A 21,127-nucleotide genomic window follows, 5' to 3' on the forward strand; every position below is an offset into this window, starting at 1 on the left:
GCCCTTCCAGGCCAGCCCAGTTCTGGAGCTCACCTCCAGGACCTGGAGCCTGCCCTCCTGCCCAGAATGACTCACCATTATTTCTCGCTCAAGTGAGAAGACGTGATGGGCAGTCGGGCTGCCTATTTGTGTATCTAGGATTCCCACAGTATCTGATCAGCCCTTCGAGGAAGAGAGCTTCAGGTTCCTGCCTTGCCAGGTAAATCAGTCTCTTATTTAATAACAGCCGTGTGTAGAGTAACTGGAGAGGGGGCCGTGAGGGAGACCCAAGCCCAAGATCCACCACTGTGAATTCCTCCCAGGGTGCAGGTATCTGCAAGACATTAGTTCAGTGCCTGGGAGAGGGCTCCCTTTCAGCCTCTAGTATGGGGCTCTGCTCTATGACACCTGCACTCCTGTGCAGTGCAGAGGGGGGGCCCTGTACCAGCCACCTTCCCCCAGCACAGGGCAATCCAGAGCTTTCTCGAGAGACCGCCACCCGCTTGCCTCTGATCCCCAGCCAGGTTACAAGGTGAACGTAAGCTTTGCTTTTTGATGATGGTGGTGGCAGTGGTGGTGATGGGGATGCCCATGGCGGTCATGTTTCCGAGCTCTTGGCTGAGAGAGAGGAGTCAAGGAGCAGCAAGGCAGGTCAGGCTGCCAATGCTGAGTGGTCTCACCTCCTTAACTGCCTCTGTCTTTCAGCCAAGCCGGGCTATCTCTCTGGCCCTCAGAGAGCCATCAGGGCTCTCCTGCAGGAACCCAGGCCAATGCTCCTGTGTTTCCTGGGGCCGTAAGCAGCACCCTGAGCTCCCTGCCACCAGGCAGCTGGAAGGCATAGCGTGAGATCCTTCTCTCAGTCCCCATTATGACAGTGGCCACTGGAGAGCCAGCGGACGAGGCTGCCGCCCTCCCCGGGCACCCGCAGGACACCTACGACCCCGAGGCAGACCATGAGTGCTGTGAGAGGGTGGTCATCAACATCTCGGGGCTGCGTTTTGAGACCCAGCTCAAGACCTTAGCCCAGTTTCCGGAGACCCTCTTAGGGGACCCCAAGAAGCGGATGAGGTACTTTGACCCCCTCCGAAACGAGTACTTTTTCGATCGGAACCGCCCCAGCTTTGATGCCATTTTGTACTACTACCAGTCCGGGGGCCGGCTGAGACGGCCTGTGAACGTGCCCTTAGACATTTTCTCCGAAGAAATTCGGTTTTACGAGTTGGGAGAAGAAGCGATGGAGATGTTTCGGGAAGATGAAGGCTACATCAAGGAGGAAGAGCGTCCTCTGCCCGAAAATGAGTTTCAGAGGCAAGTGTGGCTTCTCTTTGAATACCCAGAGAGCTCTGGGCCTGCCAGGATTATAGCTATCGTATCTGTCATGGTGATCCTGATCTCGATTGTGAGCTTCTGCCTGGAAACCCTGCCCATATTCCGGGATGAGAACGAGGACATGCACGGTGGCGGGGTGACCTTCCACACCTACTCCAACAGCACAATCGGGTACCAGCAGTCAACTTCCTTCACCGACCCCTTCTTCATCGTAGAAACCCTCTGCATCATCTGGTTCTCGTTTGAATTCTTAGTGAGGTTCTTTGCCTGTCCCAGCAAAGCCGGCTTCTTCACTAACATCATGAACATCATTGACATTGTGGCCATCATTCCCTACTTCATCACCCTGGGGACGGAGCTGGCTGAGAAGCCAGAGGATGCCCAGCAGGGCCAGCAGGCCATGTCACTGGCCATCCTCCGTGTCATCCGGTTGGTAAGAGTCTTTAGGATTTTCAAGTTGTCTAGACACTCCAAAGGTCTCCAGATTCTAGGTCAGACCCTCAAAGCCAGCATGAGAGAATTGGGCCTCCTAATATTCTTTCTCTTCATTGGGGTCATCCTTTTCTCTAGTGCTGTCTATTTCGCAGAGGCCGATGAGCGAGAGTCCCAGTTCCCCAGCATCCCGGATGCCTTCTGGTGGGCAGTCGTCTCCATGACAACTGTAGGCTATGGAGACATGGTTCCAACTACCATTGGGGGAAAGATCGTGGGTTCCCTGTGTGCAATTGCAGGTGTGTTAACCATTGCCTTACCGGTCCCCGTCATAGTGTCCAACTTCAACTACTTCTACCACCGGGAGACGGAGGGGGAGGAGCAGGCCCAGTACCTGCAAGTGACGAGCTGCCCAAAGATCCCATCCTCCCCTGACCTGAAGAAAAGTAGAAGTGCCTCTACCATTAGTAAGTCTGATTACATGGAGATCCAGGAGGGGGTAAACAACAGTAACGAGGACTTTAGAGAGGAAAACTTGAAAACGGCCAACTGCACTTTGGCTAATACAAACTATGTGAATATTACCAAAATGTTAACTGATGTCTGATTGAAACCTATTAACGTACTCTCAGCTCCATGGAACTAATGCAGATACTGCATAATAGCCTGCATTGTAGTAACATGTTCTACAGTGTGTATCTGGTTCTGCATGGAAAGCAATAGTCGTGCAAGTGACTTTTGATCTTTTGATTTTTGATTTAGAACACAGAATATCTATCCATGGCTTTCATGCAAATCTTCATCACCGGCTTAGGGGTTTCCAAACAGGGGAGTCACCAGTGGAGCCAGAATCTCAGAAGGACACATGGGCGGGGGGGGTCCACCTCACATTGAATACATAACCCACCACATCTGTGCCACCTTCCTTTCCTAATTAAATGCACACAGCACCCCAAGAGACACACCCGACCCTTCCCGAGCATCCTCCGCCACCACTCCACTCCCCACTGGGCCCCCAACCGCCTCGTCCCGTATGAGCCCACCTCCCCCTTCCCAGAGGAAAACCATGATGGCTTAGCTTGAAAGCACTGGTAGTGATTCAAAAGGTCATTCCCATTTTTGCATTGAAAAGAACACACAGTCCTGTGTATTGGAATTACTTTCTGTGTCACGGGCTGGGGTTTGTGAACTGCAGTTGCCAAGTAGATGCTCTGGAGGCTGGTGTTTCATAACGGAAAATGCTGCATTTGGTTTTTCTCTGCGGTGTGGCTGTGAGGGAACCCCAGGGGGAGGGACCGCCTATATGACCGAATGTGAGCTGTCAAGTTGCACGTTTGCTCTTAGGCCTATGGGGAGAAGCTAACCAACCAAGGGACCTCTCCGCTTCAGATCTCACCATCCTTGCAGGCTTCAGGGTCACAAAACACGTCTGACTTCTTCGTTATACTGGAGTTTGCAGACGTCTGCTTTCCTCGTGCTGTGCCAGCTGCTCTGGCCCCGCAGTGCAATTACCAGTGACGCGATAGAGCTGCATGGGTGTTTGCTGCATGAATCTCAATATTTAAAACACAGGAGATAACCTATTTTCTTAGTAGCCTAACACAGTATTCATGTTTGGCGTCTTCGTAGCCCCGGAGTGGCATTGACCTAGGGGTTGGTGTCCCCCCCCACCACGCCCCCCATCGGAGGACAAAAGCCCTCAGTCGGAAAAAAAAAAGAGACTACTTGGAAGGAGGAACCAAAGCCTCTGGCTCTCCAGCCCACCCCGTCCCTTATTCTATCTTCCACGTGGGGGCACAGACCTCCACAAAGCCTGGAAAGTGAGCAGGAGAGCAGCGCCTGAACCCCTCATGTAACTGCACCTTAAGAATTAACCTAGTCACGGGCATGACTCTATAGCTGACCAGGGCCTCTGGTCCCGAGGACAGGCGGATTTGTGGATCCAATGTATAAAAATACCTATTGAGTATCTTTCACGAGTCCCTCTGCCTAGCTAGCTATAGAAGAAATTGCGTTTGAACCTTGTATAAGCTTATGCAATATTTCTGACACAGGGCAATTTATGCATGTGTTTGACTATGTGCACTAGCGTATGTATGTATATACTGAGTATTATATACATACATACATGTGTGTGTATATGTAGATATGCACACATGCACACACACACATACTTATATATATATATATGTATATATTCATTCTCTGGAGTTCAGGTTCAGGAGCAAATCCACTGCTTGGTGGCTTGGTTGTCTGAGAGGCCTAATGGGTTAATTTATCTCATTGATAACCCCACTGGGACTGGGTTTGCCGCCGTTGCCTCAGACACTCCAGTCTTCATGGATTCTTAGATGTTAGAATTGTCCTTCTGCCCTCCATGTGCTGCAGCTTCAGTTTGCCATGGCTGAAGCTCGTCTTACCGAGTGCACAAGGGCCTGTGGCCCTCACAGCTCCAGCTGCCCTGGGCCAGACCCACCCCAGGCCTCCTCTCTACAGCCCATCATGTTAATCATCTCTCTTCCCGTCTTTGCCCGCTCTCTTTGGTTTTTCTTGTCATTTGGCTCTGCATCAGTCACTTTAATGACCCTTTTCCTAAAGAGCCAGAATGGATGCTTGAAACCAGGGATGCGAGGAGGAAGGCTTCCAGGGACCCAATGCCTCAGGTCTAGACTTGAAGGAAGCTTCCTCTGTGTGGAAACTTCTGAAGTCCTGGACGAAGGGATGGAGATGCTAGATGATCCACAGGCATCCTTTCAATTGCCAGTCTCAAACTCTCTCCCCATTGAACTGGCAATCAGAGCTGCTTTTAAACAAACCAAAGGGTGGGCAGAGAATCATTCACTGGCCTGGGACAGATTGAGAGTGAATGAGCCCTGCACCACCTACGGGTGGAGTTCAGGCTGGCCCTGGGATGGGTTGAGTTGGGGAGGCTTTCGCTTCACAGACTGGCTCCTTTGCCTTCCCACATAACAGCTTACATTTCCCAAACACAGTGAGTTGTGTGGTCCAGGCCACCAAGTGGTGGCTCTAGGCCTCGCCTCACCGTTGGCTATTTAGCACCTACAGTTACCTTGGGGGGTGGGGCACCAGCTCAGGGTGCTAGGCCCAGGGTGCTCATTAGTTCCTGGTCACCCACTTCCCCAGGGATCTGCAGGACACCCCATGCCCAGTGCGATGCCCCTGTGCTTCTCTTCCTCTCCTTCATGGGAGGTGGTGCTGAATTTCCAAGACGTGGGGTAGGAAGGGCACAGACCTTGGGAAACAGATGGTAAAACAGCCCATACCCAAGGCCTTGGTAAGTGGGGAGATCTATCCCTGTGTCCTTGACCTGGGGATTATAAAATACCCACAGGTGTAGGCACACATGTATGCACACCCACGGCAAAACAGATATACTGTTGCCACACACAAATATAAAACATGCTATGTGAAATGCACAGAGGCCAGCTAATGAAAAGGGCATACACAGATGACAGAGAACTACACTGGTATCCTGAATATGCACATTCGGTACAAACCTGGAACATACTCACCAATACAGAACATAACACAGAAGACCTACATACACCACACACAAAGACACAATGACAGCTCAGAGGCAAATGCATAAAAACCACATGAACACAATGGATATGAGTACACAGTACACCAAGGATACTTTATATTGTTTCTGCCCATAAAACACATACAAACTCAGTTTATACACCCAATGCATTTATTTACTCATGTGAGGCACACAAAATCCAGCACACACACCCAAGCACATACGCACACAATTCACATGGATTATGTACATGTGCACGTGTACTCAGATCCATCTCTCTGCCCCCAAAGCTATAAATTAGTAGTAGGCACAAACAAAAGATGAGATTTCATCACCTTTCCCAAGCCTGCAGCCACACCCTTCAGTAGCCTTCAAGAAGCCTCTTTCTCTACCCTCTTTCTTTCACCTCCAGATTTCAGAGAAGTAAACTCTGAGGTTTATTGTTAGGCAGATCTCCGATTAAGACTGGGAATCTCATAGGGCTTCTACTTATTTACCTTCCTCCCACCAGAAATGTGGGTGTGGGAAGACCTAGGACAACCAGCAGCCTATTTCACTCCTTGCCATGCCCTATCCTTCAGAGCGAGTCCACATAGACAATCCTCTGGCCCAGGCTCCCCTGTTCCCAACCCCTGGGATCTCTAGATTCAGCTCCATTCTCTTGAAAGCTAGGATGGCCCAAGAAAGTGCAGGGTTCTGAGCCCAAAACCAGAGTGAAGATGCCCCAGCATCCTGTCAGTCCACAGACCCTAATGCCCTTCCATCCTCAATGACTTTATCAGGGTGGATCTGAAAGTCAAGACCACGCATAGACTTGGCTCTGAAAACGAGCCACCCTTTCCTTGCTTGTGGCATTTCACTTGCTCTTGGGCCTAAGCCCAGTGGGGTCAACCCTTGAGTCCCCTCTATGGTTGCTTGATGCCAGGCATGCTCCTCTCCTTTGCCAGGCCTCTACCTGGACTCCCTGCCTCCCATCTAATTGCTAGGCCTTGTGGAAATGCACACTAACTCAGCTTACCTAAAACATGATTAAGGACACAGACCTCATGCCACAGGAGCAAGCGATCATTTTCCAGACAGCCTGATTTTTATCCTATATTCTAAGGCCAGATTTAAATGCTTTGTAAGGTTCCTCACTGTTTTGGGTGGCGCACAGAGCTGCTTCCTCCCACTGGTAGGACTGGCTGAGAGCTGAGTGCTTTTCTGGCCAAGGCATCACCGTGGATGGAAGTTGGGAACTGAAGTCAGGCATCAGCTCGGGCATCTTGGTTTCGCTCCTGTGGCCCTCCCAGGCGGGTCCCACGATGGCCAGAGCACCCCGTCTTCACGGAGGAATGGGCAGCAGCAGGGAATGGACGCGTGGGCTCGACTGTGCACGTTCAGTGCAAGATGCCGGGCCTTCCGTGAGCTTCCAAGTGAAGGTAGCAGTTTCCCTTTCGGCTTCAGCAGGTGTCTCCATGAGCTCAAACTTTCAAGTAAGTTGGAGTTTTCAGGAGGCTAAAGAGAAAGAAGTCCAGAAAAGGCGGAGAGATGACCAGGAAGAGAGGGTCCTCTTGCTGTGTAAACTTTGCAAGAGCTGAAACCTAACTGAGGACATAATTAGGGCCCTGTGCTTCCTGAAGCTTCTGTGGTGTCTGACACGCTGTCTTCCTTCCTCTCGGCTTCCCTCTGTCCCTGTCAGCTGGGCTTCTGAGGATGGACTAGTGTGTCCCAGGAGGTTAGCCTCTTGAAAGGAGTGTGCCTCCAGGCCCCATTGGCTTTGTGTGAGAGTTTTGTGGGCCTGTGTGCTCGTGTGGGGAGGGCTTCAGGACCGGCTTGTCCTATCTGCTGTCCCTGGATCTCTCCATCATCGCGGTGGACTTGGCCAACTTCCTTCCTCAGAGTCAGCCATAGAGTATCAGCACTGAGCCATGTTGGGGGAGGGCAGCCCCCTGAAGAGTCTCAGGCTGGGGGTTTAGTGCAGCCCGCAGTAATGGAGGAAAGATTTGGAGGCTGACTTTCCCCAAAGGAGACCTTAGGACAGTTTGCAAACTGCACGTGAGGGTGGCACCAGAGCCCCCGTGGCAGGCAGGAAGAGCACAGGACTTTGTTTACCCAGGAGTGGGGATGGTGAGCTCTGCTCTACCTCTGGCTCTCCTGGGGCCCATTATTATAACAGCCTCCATCTGGGTGATGGCTGCCTGGTCTGAGAGGCTGGTCCACACGGGCTGTAACACCTGGGGTGCTCCTTGGCACAGTGGAGATCCCCCACCCTCTGCAAAGTGTCCATTGCCAGGTTTGAACTCAAGACCTTAACCTCTAACATTGTTAGCCACCTGAGTCAGCTAGCAGGGTGCTGGATGCCGGGAGGTATCCCTGTGGCTCCCGTGACCGTCATCCTTGTCTTCAGAGTCAGCCCTGAAGTGTTGGTGTGTTTCCCCACCAAAGCAGCAAGCAGGTTTCGGTGGAGGCGGAGCCTCTGCAAGCTGGGCTGGGTCTCTTCCCTAAAATGATCTGGTTCCCTTTTCCTTTCTTTCTGCTTCCCTTCCCACCAAAGCTCAGCTCCATCTCTCATAGTTTGCGTTTGAACATTTTTAACAAGGAAAAGTGCAATACAATAAATCGTGACTGTTTTCTTTAGCAATAGCTATTTCAAAACCATGTTCTCAGGACCGAAAAGGGATAGTACCTGGATTATCAGATAATACCCTTGGCTTCTGGGCACTAGATCACTGTCTGTGGTTCCCTCTTCTTCCTGCAAGTCCACGCAATTCCTGCCCCCGGGGGCTCTGACCCTCCTTTGGAGTGTACACATAGGCTGAGGTGCAGCGCGGGCGGGCGGCAAGGAAGGGCCGCGAGAAGGCCTTCTTGGTCGCGCTCTTTCCCACAGGCACATCTCTCTGTCCCTGCGGGCCCCTCGGTCCCCCTGTCCCTCCCAGCCGCCCCTCTCTGCCAGCTCTCACAGGGCATTCTCACCACCCATGAGGCGCTGCAGCCTTCAGTGCGGGCGACCTCACGCCAGCCCATCTGCCTGTCAGTCAGTCTGGCAGGGTATAATGGGACCCCGCGGGAAAGCACTTACCAACAGATAAGAATAAAGCATCCTGAGCCATTACAGAAGATCATTTCCATGCACTAAAAGCCATTACTTAATCCATTTGTCTCCCCTCCCCCCCCCCGCCCCCCTCCCTGGGGAGACAGACGTTGGGGGAATGTGGCCTGGAGCATCCTACCTGGGATAGGTAGCCTGGGCACATCTGGGGAGTTGCCCTCTGGCTGTCCTTCAAAAATAAGCTGACTCGCTTAACCAGAGGGACTCCTTGAGAGCTGTGGAGGGAAGCAAGTTATTGAGGGTAGACGTCTACAGGGATAGAAAGTGGGTGGTTAGGGCATGACGTTGGGGAAGCAAAGGCCCCACCACCCACTACTGTGCGCAGTTGCACATGTATTTGCACACATAACTGGGAGCTTCAGGAGAAACCCCCTCTCCTGAAGAAAGAATCTGTGAGGTTAAATATTCAGACTGGACAATCAGGAAGGCTGGCAACCCCAGGGTCCTATTGCACCCTTCTCAGTCTACCTTGCTCTATACACGTGTGTACAGCGAAACCTCAGTTAACTGATGGGAAAATCCTCAGGGAAGGGAGTGTCCCGACTGCTTTACAACCATGGTTGTTTGAGTGGGAATGGGACGCCACGTGTGGGTTCAACCTTTGCTGTTGAGAAAAAACAAAAACAAAAACAAACCCATTTCCTAAGTAGGTCAGTATAAACTTTCCTGCCTTAGCAAGTAGAGAGTTTGGAGACGACAGAAGACCTTGCATTGCTCAGGGTCAACACTGTAAACCTCAGTGCTCATCGTGCGGAAGTGCAGACGGAAGAGACCAAAGAGACGGGCTGAACGTATGCTGGCTGCAAGGCATTCCCAGAAGTTGGCCATCTGGGTGCGTCCTGGCTCATCAGATAATGCCCTTGCTGTCATTTGCCTCTTCCTACAGAAAGTAGAGTAAGAGAACGTAATGCCTGCGGTAACTGAGGTTTTGGTTACTTGGTCCTGAGTTATCAGAGGTTTTCCATATATACATATATCTGTGTATATATATGTATAGTATATGTATATATGTATACCGTTGTTTCAAAAATTATACAGTGACTGATCCCCTTAGCTTCACTGATGTGGAATAAATTTGGCAATCCGAGGAATAAACGGCGTTTATTTGAATTTTTAAACGACCTTCCTTTGCATTCTTACCACCTCTCCGGTTCAGCTCTTTTGCTTCCACGTAGGAACCTCTCTAGAAGGCAGTTCTTTCCTAACAAACAAAAACAACAAAATTGGGCTCCAGGATCACCTCTTTCCCATCCCTCCCAGGTGGCTGCCTGACTTGGGGATAAAAGGGAAGTCTGATCTAAGGGCCAGGTGCTTTTTCCTTTGTTCCATCTGCCCTGGTTGGCTGTAACCTCATCACTGAAGCCAAAAAAGTTATTCCAAACTTTTGGATCTGGCGGGGTGGAAAGCTCGAAGACACGGCGGCCCAGGACTGATCTGTTAGGCTTTCTTTGTCATGGGTGGTGTCCTAGGCTTGAATTTCAAGAGATGTATGAGTGAAGCTTTTGATGAAGAACTAAAGAACATCTCTGTCCCACGGAAGGCAAGATGTGTGATAACCAGTGGCACTAACAAAGCCACCCCGTTGTTGTCCTGACTGAACGTAGTTTGTGGGTACGGGCTGCGGAGCAGCTGTGAGTCACTGGCCTCTCTGGAGAAACAGCTAGCTCTGGGCTGGCCACACTCTGCGCCTCCACCGTCCCCAGCATCGTGTTAGAGCCGTGGGAGAGGGCTCCAGCCTAGCATCCCGCACTCGGCTGTGTGCAGCCTGCCTGGATGGGGGCAGGGGGCAGTCCTCACTGCTGTCTGGGGCAGGCGGGGCACTGCAGGGCTGCCTGCTGCCAACCCCCGTTCGTGGCAGCCTCCAGTCTAGCCGAGCTGGCCAAGATCAGGCAGTGGAAGCCCATCCCAGGCGTAGCGTGACCGGCGGGCAAACCGGGCCGTGGCGGCAGCATGCCCGGATGGCCTCCTCTTAACGCTGCGTGAACCTTGGCGTGGAAACAGATAGAACTCTTTCTGCTCCTCTGCACTCCTAAAATAGTCAGAAATGTTCCAGATGAGTTTACAGCTGAGAACTCCCTGCATCATTCCAGGGATGGATGCACAGGGCAGGTGTGATTACATAATAATGTGGACAGCTGCTGCATCATCGAGGTAATTGAGGGCAGCGTAGACACGGCTGTGCGCTAGGACTGCGGTAGCTACCCAGAGGACTCAGTCCTGTGTCTCTCCCCAGCCCTTGTGAGAGGCAGGCGTGAAGCCCTGCTTCTCCCTAAAAAGGACTCCCGAGACACTGGCTGCCTTGTTTGTACAAGGGCCGCTAGAGAAAGCGAGAGGCAGGGCTGGGAGGAAGGGAATCTTCGGGGCTCGGGTGGCTACCAAGCACTTTCCACGCCTGCTGCTGACGCAACTGCCTTGCTCTGCTCCTGAAGTGCAGGGCAAGGCCCGTGCCCCGCCAGGTGCGGCTGGAAAGGGGCAAAGGGCTGCGGGCAGGACATGGGGGAGAGAGCAGGCGCAGCCCGGCTACCGCTGGCGCGCGGCATGTCAGCCCCGGAGGCCCTGAACATGCTCTGTGCTTGCCCCAGTTCCGCCTTCACGTGGGATCCGCGACCCAGTTTCCTTTTGTTGTCGTGCTCGGATGATTCCTTCATTTGAAGGGCCCCAGGAAGCGGGAGAGTCCCATGATCGAGCCCCAGCCTGCTGAGCGAACGGTGCCCCGGCCAAACTGGCCTCAGCCTGGGTTTCTGCACCCCTGCACCCCTCTCTCCACTAAGGGTAATCTCGGAACGGTGGGAATTAATGTGCCAGAATCAAGGCGGATTCTCCACTTTCAGCAGGCTCGCAGCTGCAACGCTCCGGAGTGCCCAATGCTATTTCCTCCTCTAGACCTGTGTGCTTATGTGCTGATACAGGCTGTCTCGGGAGAGTTTATATATTGCGCGCGCGCGCACACACACATACACACACACACACACACACGCACACGCACACACACACACATATAACATGTGGAAATGGCCGCTCACTTAGGCTCATGCAGCACAGACTCTAATTAGGGTTTGCACTGGCTTCCTCGGGCCCGTGCATGACTCCGCAGCTGCCCTCCGGTGTCCTGTCTCTAACGATTGCTGAAAACTCAGAAAAACGGAGGCACATAAATAATCCTCCCTGGGATCAATAGGAGAAGGAACTCCAAGGCTGACGGTAAAGCTTCGTAAGGATGATGCCGAAAGGGAACCGGGGTCTCCATGGTGATAAGAGGCTGGGGGCCAATGGGAGCTGAAGGCGGAGCAGGGCTGGCGGGGAAGACTCATGGGAGTCGGGAGGCGTTTAACTATTTGTTCGCTTCGTGAAAATGGAGACACCAGCTGTAAGTGCATTGCACAGGGTGTGTAGGTATTATCATTCCTGCTGACATTTTCTGGAAGTTTTTGTCCCCACCAAAACTGCCCACCCAGGACTTCTGCAGCTGAGAGTTCCTGTGTCAGTAGGGTCTGATATTTGTACATAGGTTATACATACGTGTGTACATACATGCCTCAACGAACATCGCCTGCCTACCTGTTCATGGGTGTACATAGACCTCATAGAGCTCCACAATCTTTTGTAAATATCAACACAAGTAAATAGGTATATAAATATATATATTACTGAGGATTTATTTTAACATCATTCTGTGTGAAATGAAAAAATAAAATAAAATTTTTGACACACATTGGTTGTCTCCACCTTCTTGCTTGCTTGACCGAATTACTGTCCCTACAACATCCCTGTGAGCTCGCCTCACCCTCACCCCAGTTTCTGCGGCCACGAGGGCCCCACCAGAGACCAAGGCAGTCTGGAGAGGGCTCCCCTGGTTGCATCTGAGGCCACCTGGGCCTCGTGCCCACCCACCCTTGCCCAGAGGCCCAGTGCACATGAAGCAGAGAATGTGGATGGGACAATAGGAGGGTGAGTCTGAGCTCTTGTCCACATTATGTCAGTGCTTCTTGCATCTTCTGTGGAGCTGGGGGGATGTGTGGGGAAGGGGGATCCAGTTTGAAGACCAAAGGCAGTCAGACCCCTGGGACTCCTTGAACTCCAGCTGTACCTACCTCTGCCCGTTGCTGTTGGCGCCCAGGGGTCTAGATCAACCACACTCTTAACACTCAAGTAAGGAGGACCTTCTGCCTTTGCCTCCCCAGGAGGGGGGCTGCCTGGGTCTCCAGCCATGCAGTGATGCAGTGGCACCTCCTTGGAAAAGAGTCTGATACACACATGCACACACGCACGCACGCACCCAAGCTGCTGAGGCACATCTGTCTGATTTCTGCCAAGGGCTAATCTAGTCCATAGCCGGACTTCCCAGCATTCAGATGGCTCAAAAGTAGCCATGGGGTGAGGCACCACAACAGAGAAGTCCTTGCCCTCAGCCACCAGCAAGCACGTTCCACCCTGCTCCTGGTCTCTTGTGAATAATGTCCCCGTTCAGGGTCCGCCACGCTCCGCCTCTAGGAAACTGACCAACTGAAGCAACTGGACCCCCACCCTGGTCTCACCTGCAGAGGGTGCTGTTTCTGGGCAGCAGGTCTTGCGGTGACGAGGGAGGCTGTGATAAAGAGATGAGAGCCGTTTGGGACAGTGACTGTCGCAGTGGGCACTTCTCCTGGCATGGAGCAGGAAGTGGGAAGTATCCAGAAGAGCCTAGAACCCTCAGAACAGCCCCAAGCAGACTAATGGTAACTAATAGGGCTCCTTGCCCCCAAAGAAATGGGAAACTGAATCTGCGCGCCCCAGGTCTGGTCTCTCCTGCCAGTTTCTCCGGGGAGATGATGGAACTCCTGCCTTTAAAGAGCGGGGGGATGGGAGCTGGAGAGAGTTTTGTCTGCCCCTGACTGTTTAGATTTCATTAGGTCGATATGTCAAAGGGAAGAGTGAAAGGGAATGGGGACGTGTGGAAGCTACAGCACCAAGTTCCCCTTCTTTTCTCCATCTATGGCAGGGGTGGCTCAGCCAGTTCAAGTGTAGGCCAGCCATGCCACTTGGGCACACTGGACCTTTCCCTGGCTGTCCTGGGCCGCCTGCCCTGTGCATTGTGCACCAGGAAGGCTGAGACCCTGGGCTCTGCCCAGCAGGTGCCTCCCAATGAAGAGAGGTACTTAATGGGCTACAGTGGGTACAAGCCCCCCTCGTCCAGGGGTCAGTGTGCTGGGCAAAAGGAGTGGAGCTGTAGTGGAACAAGTCAGAAATACAGCTAACCTTACGGAAAGAGAAAGGGTCTGGAGCCCAGGGCTTGGGTGTGAATCTAGCTCCATGACTCCAGGGAAACGATTTCACTCTCTTTAAGCCTCAGGTTCTTCATCTCTATAAAAGGACCCATGATGTCTACTTGGTCTTGGATTAAATGAGCACCTGGAACATAGTGGGAATTCAAAAAAAATAGCAAATGCATCTTCTCTCTTAGGTTCCCATGCCTGAGAGACCCAAGTAGGCCAGGATTCTTGGGAATCTGAGGCGTAAAAGAAGGATTTTCAACTTCTTCTGGTCCAGGGGCTCCCAGTCTGGGCTAAGAGACACAAGAATTGACTTCAAAGGGTCTAGAAAACTCCCCAAATTATATGACATGTTGTGGTATGGTAATTTTACCACAGATAGTGTCCACAGCTGCCCAGGGCCCCAAAAGTCAAAACCATGGATCAAACTTACATCCCATACCTTTTCCCCAATGCCTAGGAAGGAAAAGCAGTTGTCCAAAAGTTATCATTTGTTCAAAAAAAATTCATGTATTCAACAAATACTTTTGCACTTGGTGCTTAGGATGCTCTCCCCTTGTGGGTCTTCCAGGGGAAGACAAAATTTTACCCTCCGTGAATTACTACTGGTCAGCACAGAGCTAGACCAGACCTCACTCCCAGGACATTTCTTGGTAGCTGTGCTTGGGCCTCAGACTTGAAGTTTCCCTAGCTGAAAAAGACCTCGTATTCTGATATGAAAGTAGTGCTATTTAAATGACATGCAAATGAGGCAAGCCTGCATCTCTTTGACTGGAGGAAGTCTAGACACTTCTGAATCTGTCAGCTCTGATTCTCTCTCCCATCTGTTCCCATAGGTCACCCCTCACACCTGGCCCTCACATAGGTCAGTAAGCAACACATCCACAAGTTGGCTTATCAAAAATATCAAGGCCTTTTGCTCTGTACCTATTCCAACCTGAACACTAGCCAGGGCTCCATGCTTAATGATTTGCAGTGAAGTTGGACGGAAAATCTCCCACATACATGGCTTACTATACCCAGGAAAACCAGCCTCTTCCCATGTCTGTTCTGATGAAGATTTATACTCTTTTCACTGATCATTTGGGGAGCTACCAACAACCATGTGAGAAGTAAAACCATAGCCGTGTTTCAGTGGCTTGTGGTGCCTTCTCTCTCCCAGCCTAAAGCAGTCATCTGTAAGTGTCTCCTTAATCTCTGAATCCCCAGCATCTGAGACAGTGCCAGGCACAATAAATAATCATTGAATCAATGACTATTTACATCACATCATCACAATGGAGGCCAAAATATCCATGTCATTGGGACAGCAGAAATATGGCCATGTTAGGACTCCCCTTACGTCTTTATTTTTTTCTGGCTCTACAAGAGACCTCTAATCTCACTTCTGGGGTCAGACTGCTGTTTACATACAGGTGGTCTGAATCACTTGAGGCAACTAGTCCATGGTCAGGGTGTCATGCTTCTCCTGATGCCTTGCCCACTGCACACACTTCCACAGGTGCCAGAGAAGTTGCCCTCCGAAGTCTGCCCAGCCCCACAGCAGCCCCAGGGCCAAACTCTTCCCATTTCCCAAGGGACTAGAATCTAAAGTGTTCCTACAGGCTTCCCAAATTCCAAGACTGAAGAGATCTTGGTGCCTTAGAAAATGCTGAGCCTTAACAAACACATGAAAAAATGCTCAATATCACTCTGTATCAGGGAAATACAAATCAAAATCATAATGAGATACCACCTCACACAGGTTAGAATGGCTAAAATTAACAAGTCAAGAAACAACAGATGTTGGCAAGGATGTGGAGAAAGGGAAACCCTCTTACACCCTTTGTGGGATTGCAAATGTGCAGCCACTCTGGGAAAGAGTATGGAAGTTCCTCAAAAAGTTAAAAATAGAGCTTCCCTACAACCCAGAAATTGCACTATTATGTATTTATCCAAAGCACGGAAACATAATGATTCGAAGGGGCACAGGCACCCCAAATGTTTATAGCAGCAATGTCCACAATAGCCAAACTATGGAAAGAGCCAGATGTCCATCAACACATGAATGGATAAAGATGTGGTCTATACACATTTAATGGAATATTACTGGGACTACCAAAAAAAAATGAAATCTTGCCATTTGCAGGGCACCTGGGTGGCTCAGTGGTTGAGCATCTGCTTTGCTTAGGTCATGATCCCCGGGGCCCAGGACCGGGTCCCACATCATGTTCCCCACGGCGAGCCTGCTTCTCCCTCTGCCTGTGTCTTTGCCTCTCTCTCTGTGCCTCTCATGAATAAATAAATAAATAAATCTTTAAAAAATCTTGCTATTTGCAACAACATGGATGGAACTAGAGGCTGTTATGCTAAGTGAAACAAGTCAGAGAAAGACAAATATCATATGATCTCACTCATGTAGAATTTAAGAAACAAAACAGGATCATAGAGGAAGAAAGGAAAAAATAAAGCAAGATGAAATCAGAGAGGGATACAAACCGTAAAAGACTTTTAATCACAGGAAATAAACTGAGGGTTGCTGAAGGGGAAGGGGTGGAGTGGGATGGGATAACTAGGTGATGGGCATTAAAGAGGGCACTTGATGGAATGAGTACTGGGTGCGATATGCAACAGATAAATCACTAAATTCTACATCCGAAATTAATATACACTATATGTTAATTAAATTGAATTTAAATTTTTAAAATTAGGGGGAGGGCACCAGGGTGGCTCAGCAGTTGAGCATCTGCCTTCAGCTTAGGGCGTGATCCCAGGGTCCTGGGATGGAGTCCCACTTCGGCCTCCCTGCATGGAGCCTGCTTCTCCCTCTGCCTGTGTCTCTGTGCCTCTCTCTCTCTCTCTGTGTGTGTGTGTGTGTGTGTGTGTGTGTGTGTGTCTCATGAAGAAATAAAATCTTTTTTAAATTTTTTTGTTTAATTTTTTAAAAAGAAAATGCTGGGCTTTGGAGTCAAGGTTGGGTTACACACACACACACACAGACGCACACACAGGTAGAGTTAGGCAAGTCCTCACAAAGCCTAAGACCTGCGTTGATCATTCTCAGCTTAACCTAAGGCCTTGACGCTGAACACTATCAAATCCAGAAACGAAGGGTTCCTTATGCAAAGTGGATATTCAGTAAACATGCTGACTGAATAAACAATTCAAATCTGACCAAAATATAAGGCACCCATGCCCAGGCTTTGTGCAGGAGAATCAACCTGTCTTAACGAGTTTAATCTTTACAGTAACTGTGAGGTCTTTGTCACTATCTCAATTTTCAGATGAGGAAATTTAGGCTCAGAGAGGCAAAGTAATTGCCCAAACTCAAAAAGCCAATAGGACTCAGGCCCCAGAGAGCTGGAAGCCATTGATGTCTAGTGCCCTTGCTATGACACCACAGCCCCCCTGGTGGGGTCAACTCCAGCTGGGACTTACAAAGAGATTGCAGCAAAAACCAGCAAGGACTCCGCTGTCTCCTGAGCCCTCTCATCTCAAGGAGCCTCCAGGAGAAAACAGGAATGAAGCGCCTTGGGGAAGAATCCGGAAGTGTAGGGATTATGAGGTGCAATGGAATCAGATCACCCTCCTCAGGTGTTTTTGTCAACGGGATTCACGAGGCAGCGAGGTGTGAATGAGCAATCGCTATATTAAAAGTTCCTGAAAAAGCTTTCTTCCCTTGAGCCTCAGCTCCTGGTCTAGAGAAAGGAGGAAGTCTAGGGGGTTCTGCACCCGCCCCCAGCCTCCTTCCTCAATTGCTATTTTCAGGGTCCTGGAAGTGGCTGAAGGGATTGCTGTTCTTCCTCCCTCCCTCATCCCCTTCCCCCCCAAGCTGGAGCCCAGCTCCTCGTTTATGAAGCAGACATGAGGGTGGGGGACAACTGCTCTTCACAGGACAGCCATGAGGACGCAGTGGGTATTGGAAGGCGCCTGGCACAATGCCTGGTACCCAGTAAGCACTCACTAAGTAGTGCCTTCCACCCTGGAGGACAAGTGCCCCAGGAAGCAAGGAGCCTCGGCTCTGGACTAGCAGGTGTGCCTCAGAATCCCAGAGCTGGCTTCTGTCTGGGACACTGGGCTCGCTGAGTGCCAACTTCCTCCTGACAGTGCCCACCGTGTGGAACTATTGTTCTCAGGGAACCTGACAGGTAAACCAGTATTTAACAGAACCTGCCCAGTGCTGGGTCCTCCTCACTGCTTGCCAACTCAGTATTTGCAGAGCAACTGTATGTGCCTGGTAGGCTCTGGGAATGCAAGGCAAATAAGATGCCCTCCTTGTGCCAAAAATACCTCTTGGTAAGACCGCTCCCCCCCTCAGGTGGGAAAGGTGGAGGGAAAAAATAAATTGGGGAAGTGGAGGACATGAGCCTTGAACCTATAATAGCATATGAAGAGGTTCTTGATAAATGACTCTAGAAGGAAAGAACGATTCCATGAATGGGTAATAGAAGCAAATGTTTATCTGGCACCTACTCTGTGCCAGGACCTGTTCTAAGCACTTTCATATAGTAACTAATTTAACCCTTATGACTATCCTATGTGGTAGACTCTAATCATCCCTATTTTATGGACAAGGGAATTGAGGCATAGGGAAGCTTTTGCAACTTGCAACGGCAGGATTGGAGCCCCAGCTATGTGGTTCCAAAGCTCATGCTGCTAAGTCTCCCTCTTATTCATGACCCAGACCTCACAGCAATTTCTCATCTCTTGAGCCTCATGATACGTGTATGGGGTGGCCAGCCTGGCAGGCATTATCATTTACAGAGGAGGAAACCAAGGCATTGAAATGATCCTAACTTGCTAAGGACACCCAGCTGGATGCAAAAACCAGAACTCACATCTGTTGTCACCAAGAGTGAGGTGAGAGGTGGGGAGGTCGAAGACAATAAAATCCCAGATTGTCAGATCTAAAAAAGGTCTCGGGGTCAACTATACTGACTGCTTCATTTTATAGGTGAGACGATTGAGGCCCAGAGAAGGACAGCATTTTGCTTAAGGCTACACAGCAAATCAGTAATTGGAATCCTAGTCTGTCAACCATCAATCAAGCCACACGCACCACATTTTTCTTCAAAAGAAGTCAAGAGCGATAGGATTTGACAAGGGAGATGTACACAGTCAGGCAGCACGAATGAAACCCCTATCCTGTTCCAACACCTCCCTTGATTTTATAAGGAATGCAAAGACTTGAACTCCCTTCCTTTCTAGTCTGGGACTATATACCAGTAAACCAGTGAGAGCTCCTGCTTCTATGGGGGTTGAGGAGATGAGGAGTACCGGTAGGGGGCTTTTGTGAGCTGGATAAGGCCTATCTAAGCAGGGGGGGGGGGGGGGATGTGCAGATTGATGCGGGAAGAGGATTCCAGGCTTAGGTCACCGCCACAGGGCCAGATGCTCCGGGCAAGAGAGTGTGCTCTGGAGGCCAGGGGAAGACGGCAGGAAGTGAAGCCACAGGCTTGGGAAGGGGGGTTATGTGGGCCTTACAGATCCTGTAGAACCCTGTAGCTCCGGAAAGGACTCTGGGTTCTCTTCCGGGTAAGGTGGGAAGCCACAGGAGAGAAGGAAAATGATTGGACATGTTTTCCTGTGATCACACCAGCTGCCATCTGTAGAAAAGTCCAGAGCGGGCAGGGAAGGAGACAGGAGGACCAGCAGGAAGGTGCCCGCCACAAAGCAGGTGAGAGAGCCTGGCAGCGTGGAGGCCTGTGGCAGTGGAGAGGCTAGGGAGAAGCAGGTGGATTCTGGAGCTACCCTGGGTAGCCAACCTTTACGTCCTATGTACGAAGATGGAGCCAACAGGATTCGCTGGTGGATGGGAAAAAACAAAGGCGTCCAGGATGACTCCAAGCTTTTGGCCTGAGCATCTGGCATAACAGAGCTGCCCTTTCTTGTGATGGAGAAATCCGTCCGAGCTGTTCATCTAAGGGCCTGCCCCTTCTAGCCCCACACCCTCCCTACCGTCCTAGCTCTGGACCACCAACCAGGCATTGTTGAAGGGGCCTTCCTTAGCCATGGATGGAATCATGGTGGCCCTCTCCTAAGATGCCCCATTGGCCCATCTCCACCCAACCATAAACCTTCCGCCTTCTCAGAGGCAAACCCTGGCCTGTCCTGAGAGCCAAGGGCCAGAGCCCAAGTAGGGTCAGAGCCCAGACGGTCAGCCAGGCCTGGCCCTGATTTAATTATGAGATCAATCTGACCAGCTGCCCTGCCAGCAGGAGTGCCCCTGAGCCTCAGCTTGGCAGCCCCTGGGGCGCAGCTTCTGGGCTTGTCAGAGGGAGTTAGCCTCACTTGCCACTCCCTGGGTCCCATCCAGCAGGCCTGGCTGGCTCTGCCACTGGCCACCCAGAGTCTGCGAAGAGTGAGGGCCAGGCCAGCCCTAGGCCATGGGATTTGGGGTGCCAAGCCTGCTGGGGCTTGCACGGCTAGGGCTCCTGGGAAAGGAGGAGAATCACAAATAGTGGACCTGTCTCCTGGGGCCCAGACTGAGGTGCAGGATGGGGTGGGCGAGTGCTGAGTGCTAGTCCAGAATCTCAAGCAATGCCCTTACCAAGACTAGGAAAGCACTGTGGGGATGCCAGAGGAGGCTGCACCCCTGAGTGCATAGGCTTCCTTACAGGATGCCTGGAAGTAAGACAAGGCAATAGATTTCAAACACTGCTTGCTTGGGGGCCTGGGTAAGTTCATACCTGTGGGTATGGAGAAGCTTGGCTCTTCCTCCTAAGATCAGAAAGGCTCCAGTTGGTATAACGAGGTGCCGACTTTGTTCCTCCCTGAGCTTCTCCTTTCTATTCTCCAAATGGGCTTCTTGAGACACTGGCCTCTTTCTGCATCTCTAAAATGGGGCCACACAGTGTCCACAGGATCCCCCAGGGGTGGATATACACTAAGCTTTCCAGCCAGAGCTTTCCCACCAGGCCCACAGATGTCTCCCTCCAGGGCTCCCCACAAATAACACATCTTTTGCTTCTCCCCAGACATAAAACTGCTCTTGGGGCTCGGGTGAGCCATCTCAGCCATGAAGAAATAGAAAATCAGGGTCAGCACGGACCTCGGAGATCACGTCACTCATTAACAGGTGGGAAGACTAAGGCCCAGCCCCAAGAAAGAACGCGTTCAAGAGTACAAAGTAGTGGTTGCTACAAGCAAGAGCCAAGGGCGCCTGACTCGCAGTCCAGTGCTAGCTCCGTGACCCACCACACATGCAGAGAGCACCTTCCTCCCTCCACCCTCCTGTGCGTCTCCCCAGATCCACGACCCTCATGGAGCCCAGGAGCTTCCCGGAGTGACCCCCTCTCTTCCAGCAATTCCCTCCAGCAACACTCCTTCCTTCGCCAGGATCTCTGCTCAGTTGATGGAGCCAGCAGGGCAGCAGCAAGCACATATTACCCAGCACGCCCAGACAACAGGTGCAACGCTCACTGCTCCAGGATGCCCTCATGGTGTAGCCATGATGTGCCCTGTACCCTTCAGCTCCTCCTACTCCTCTTTCAAACGCAGCAGCCCATTTGAACTAGAGGTTCA

The 21,127-nt window shown here is 51.2% G+C and overlaps 1 protein-coding gene across 1 annotated transcript; it reads left to right on the forward strand.

Moving 5' to 3' along the window:
• The first annotated feature begins 836 nt into the window (after positions 1-836).
• KCNA2 (potassium voltage-gated channel subfamily A member 2) lies at positions 837-2,582 on the forward strand. The gene is given in 1 exon segment (NM_001003329.1): positions 837-2,582. A coding segment is annotated over 1 exon segment (1,500 nt). The 5' UTR covers positions 837-847; the 3' UTR covers positions 2,348-2,582.
• The last annotated feature ends 18,545 nt before the right edge of the window (positions 2,583-21,127 follow it).

Source organism: Canis lupus, chromosome 6 (assembly GCF_011100685.1).
Source record: "Canis lupus familiaris isolate Mischka breed German Shepherd chromosome 6, alternate assembly UU_Cfam_GSD_1.0, whole genome shotgun sequence".
In the NCBI taxonomy this organism is placed as follows: Eukaryota; Metazoa; Chordata; class Mammalia; order Carnivora; family Canidae; genus Canis; species Canis lupus.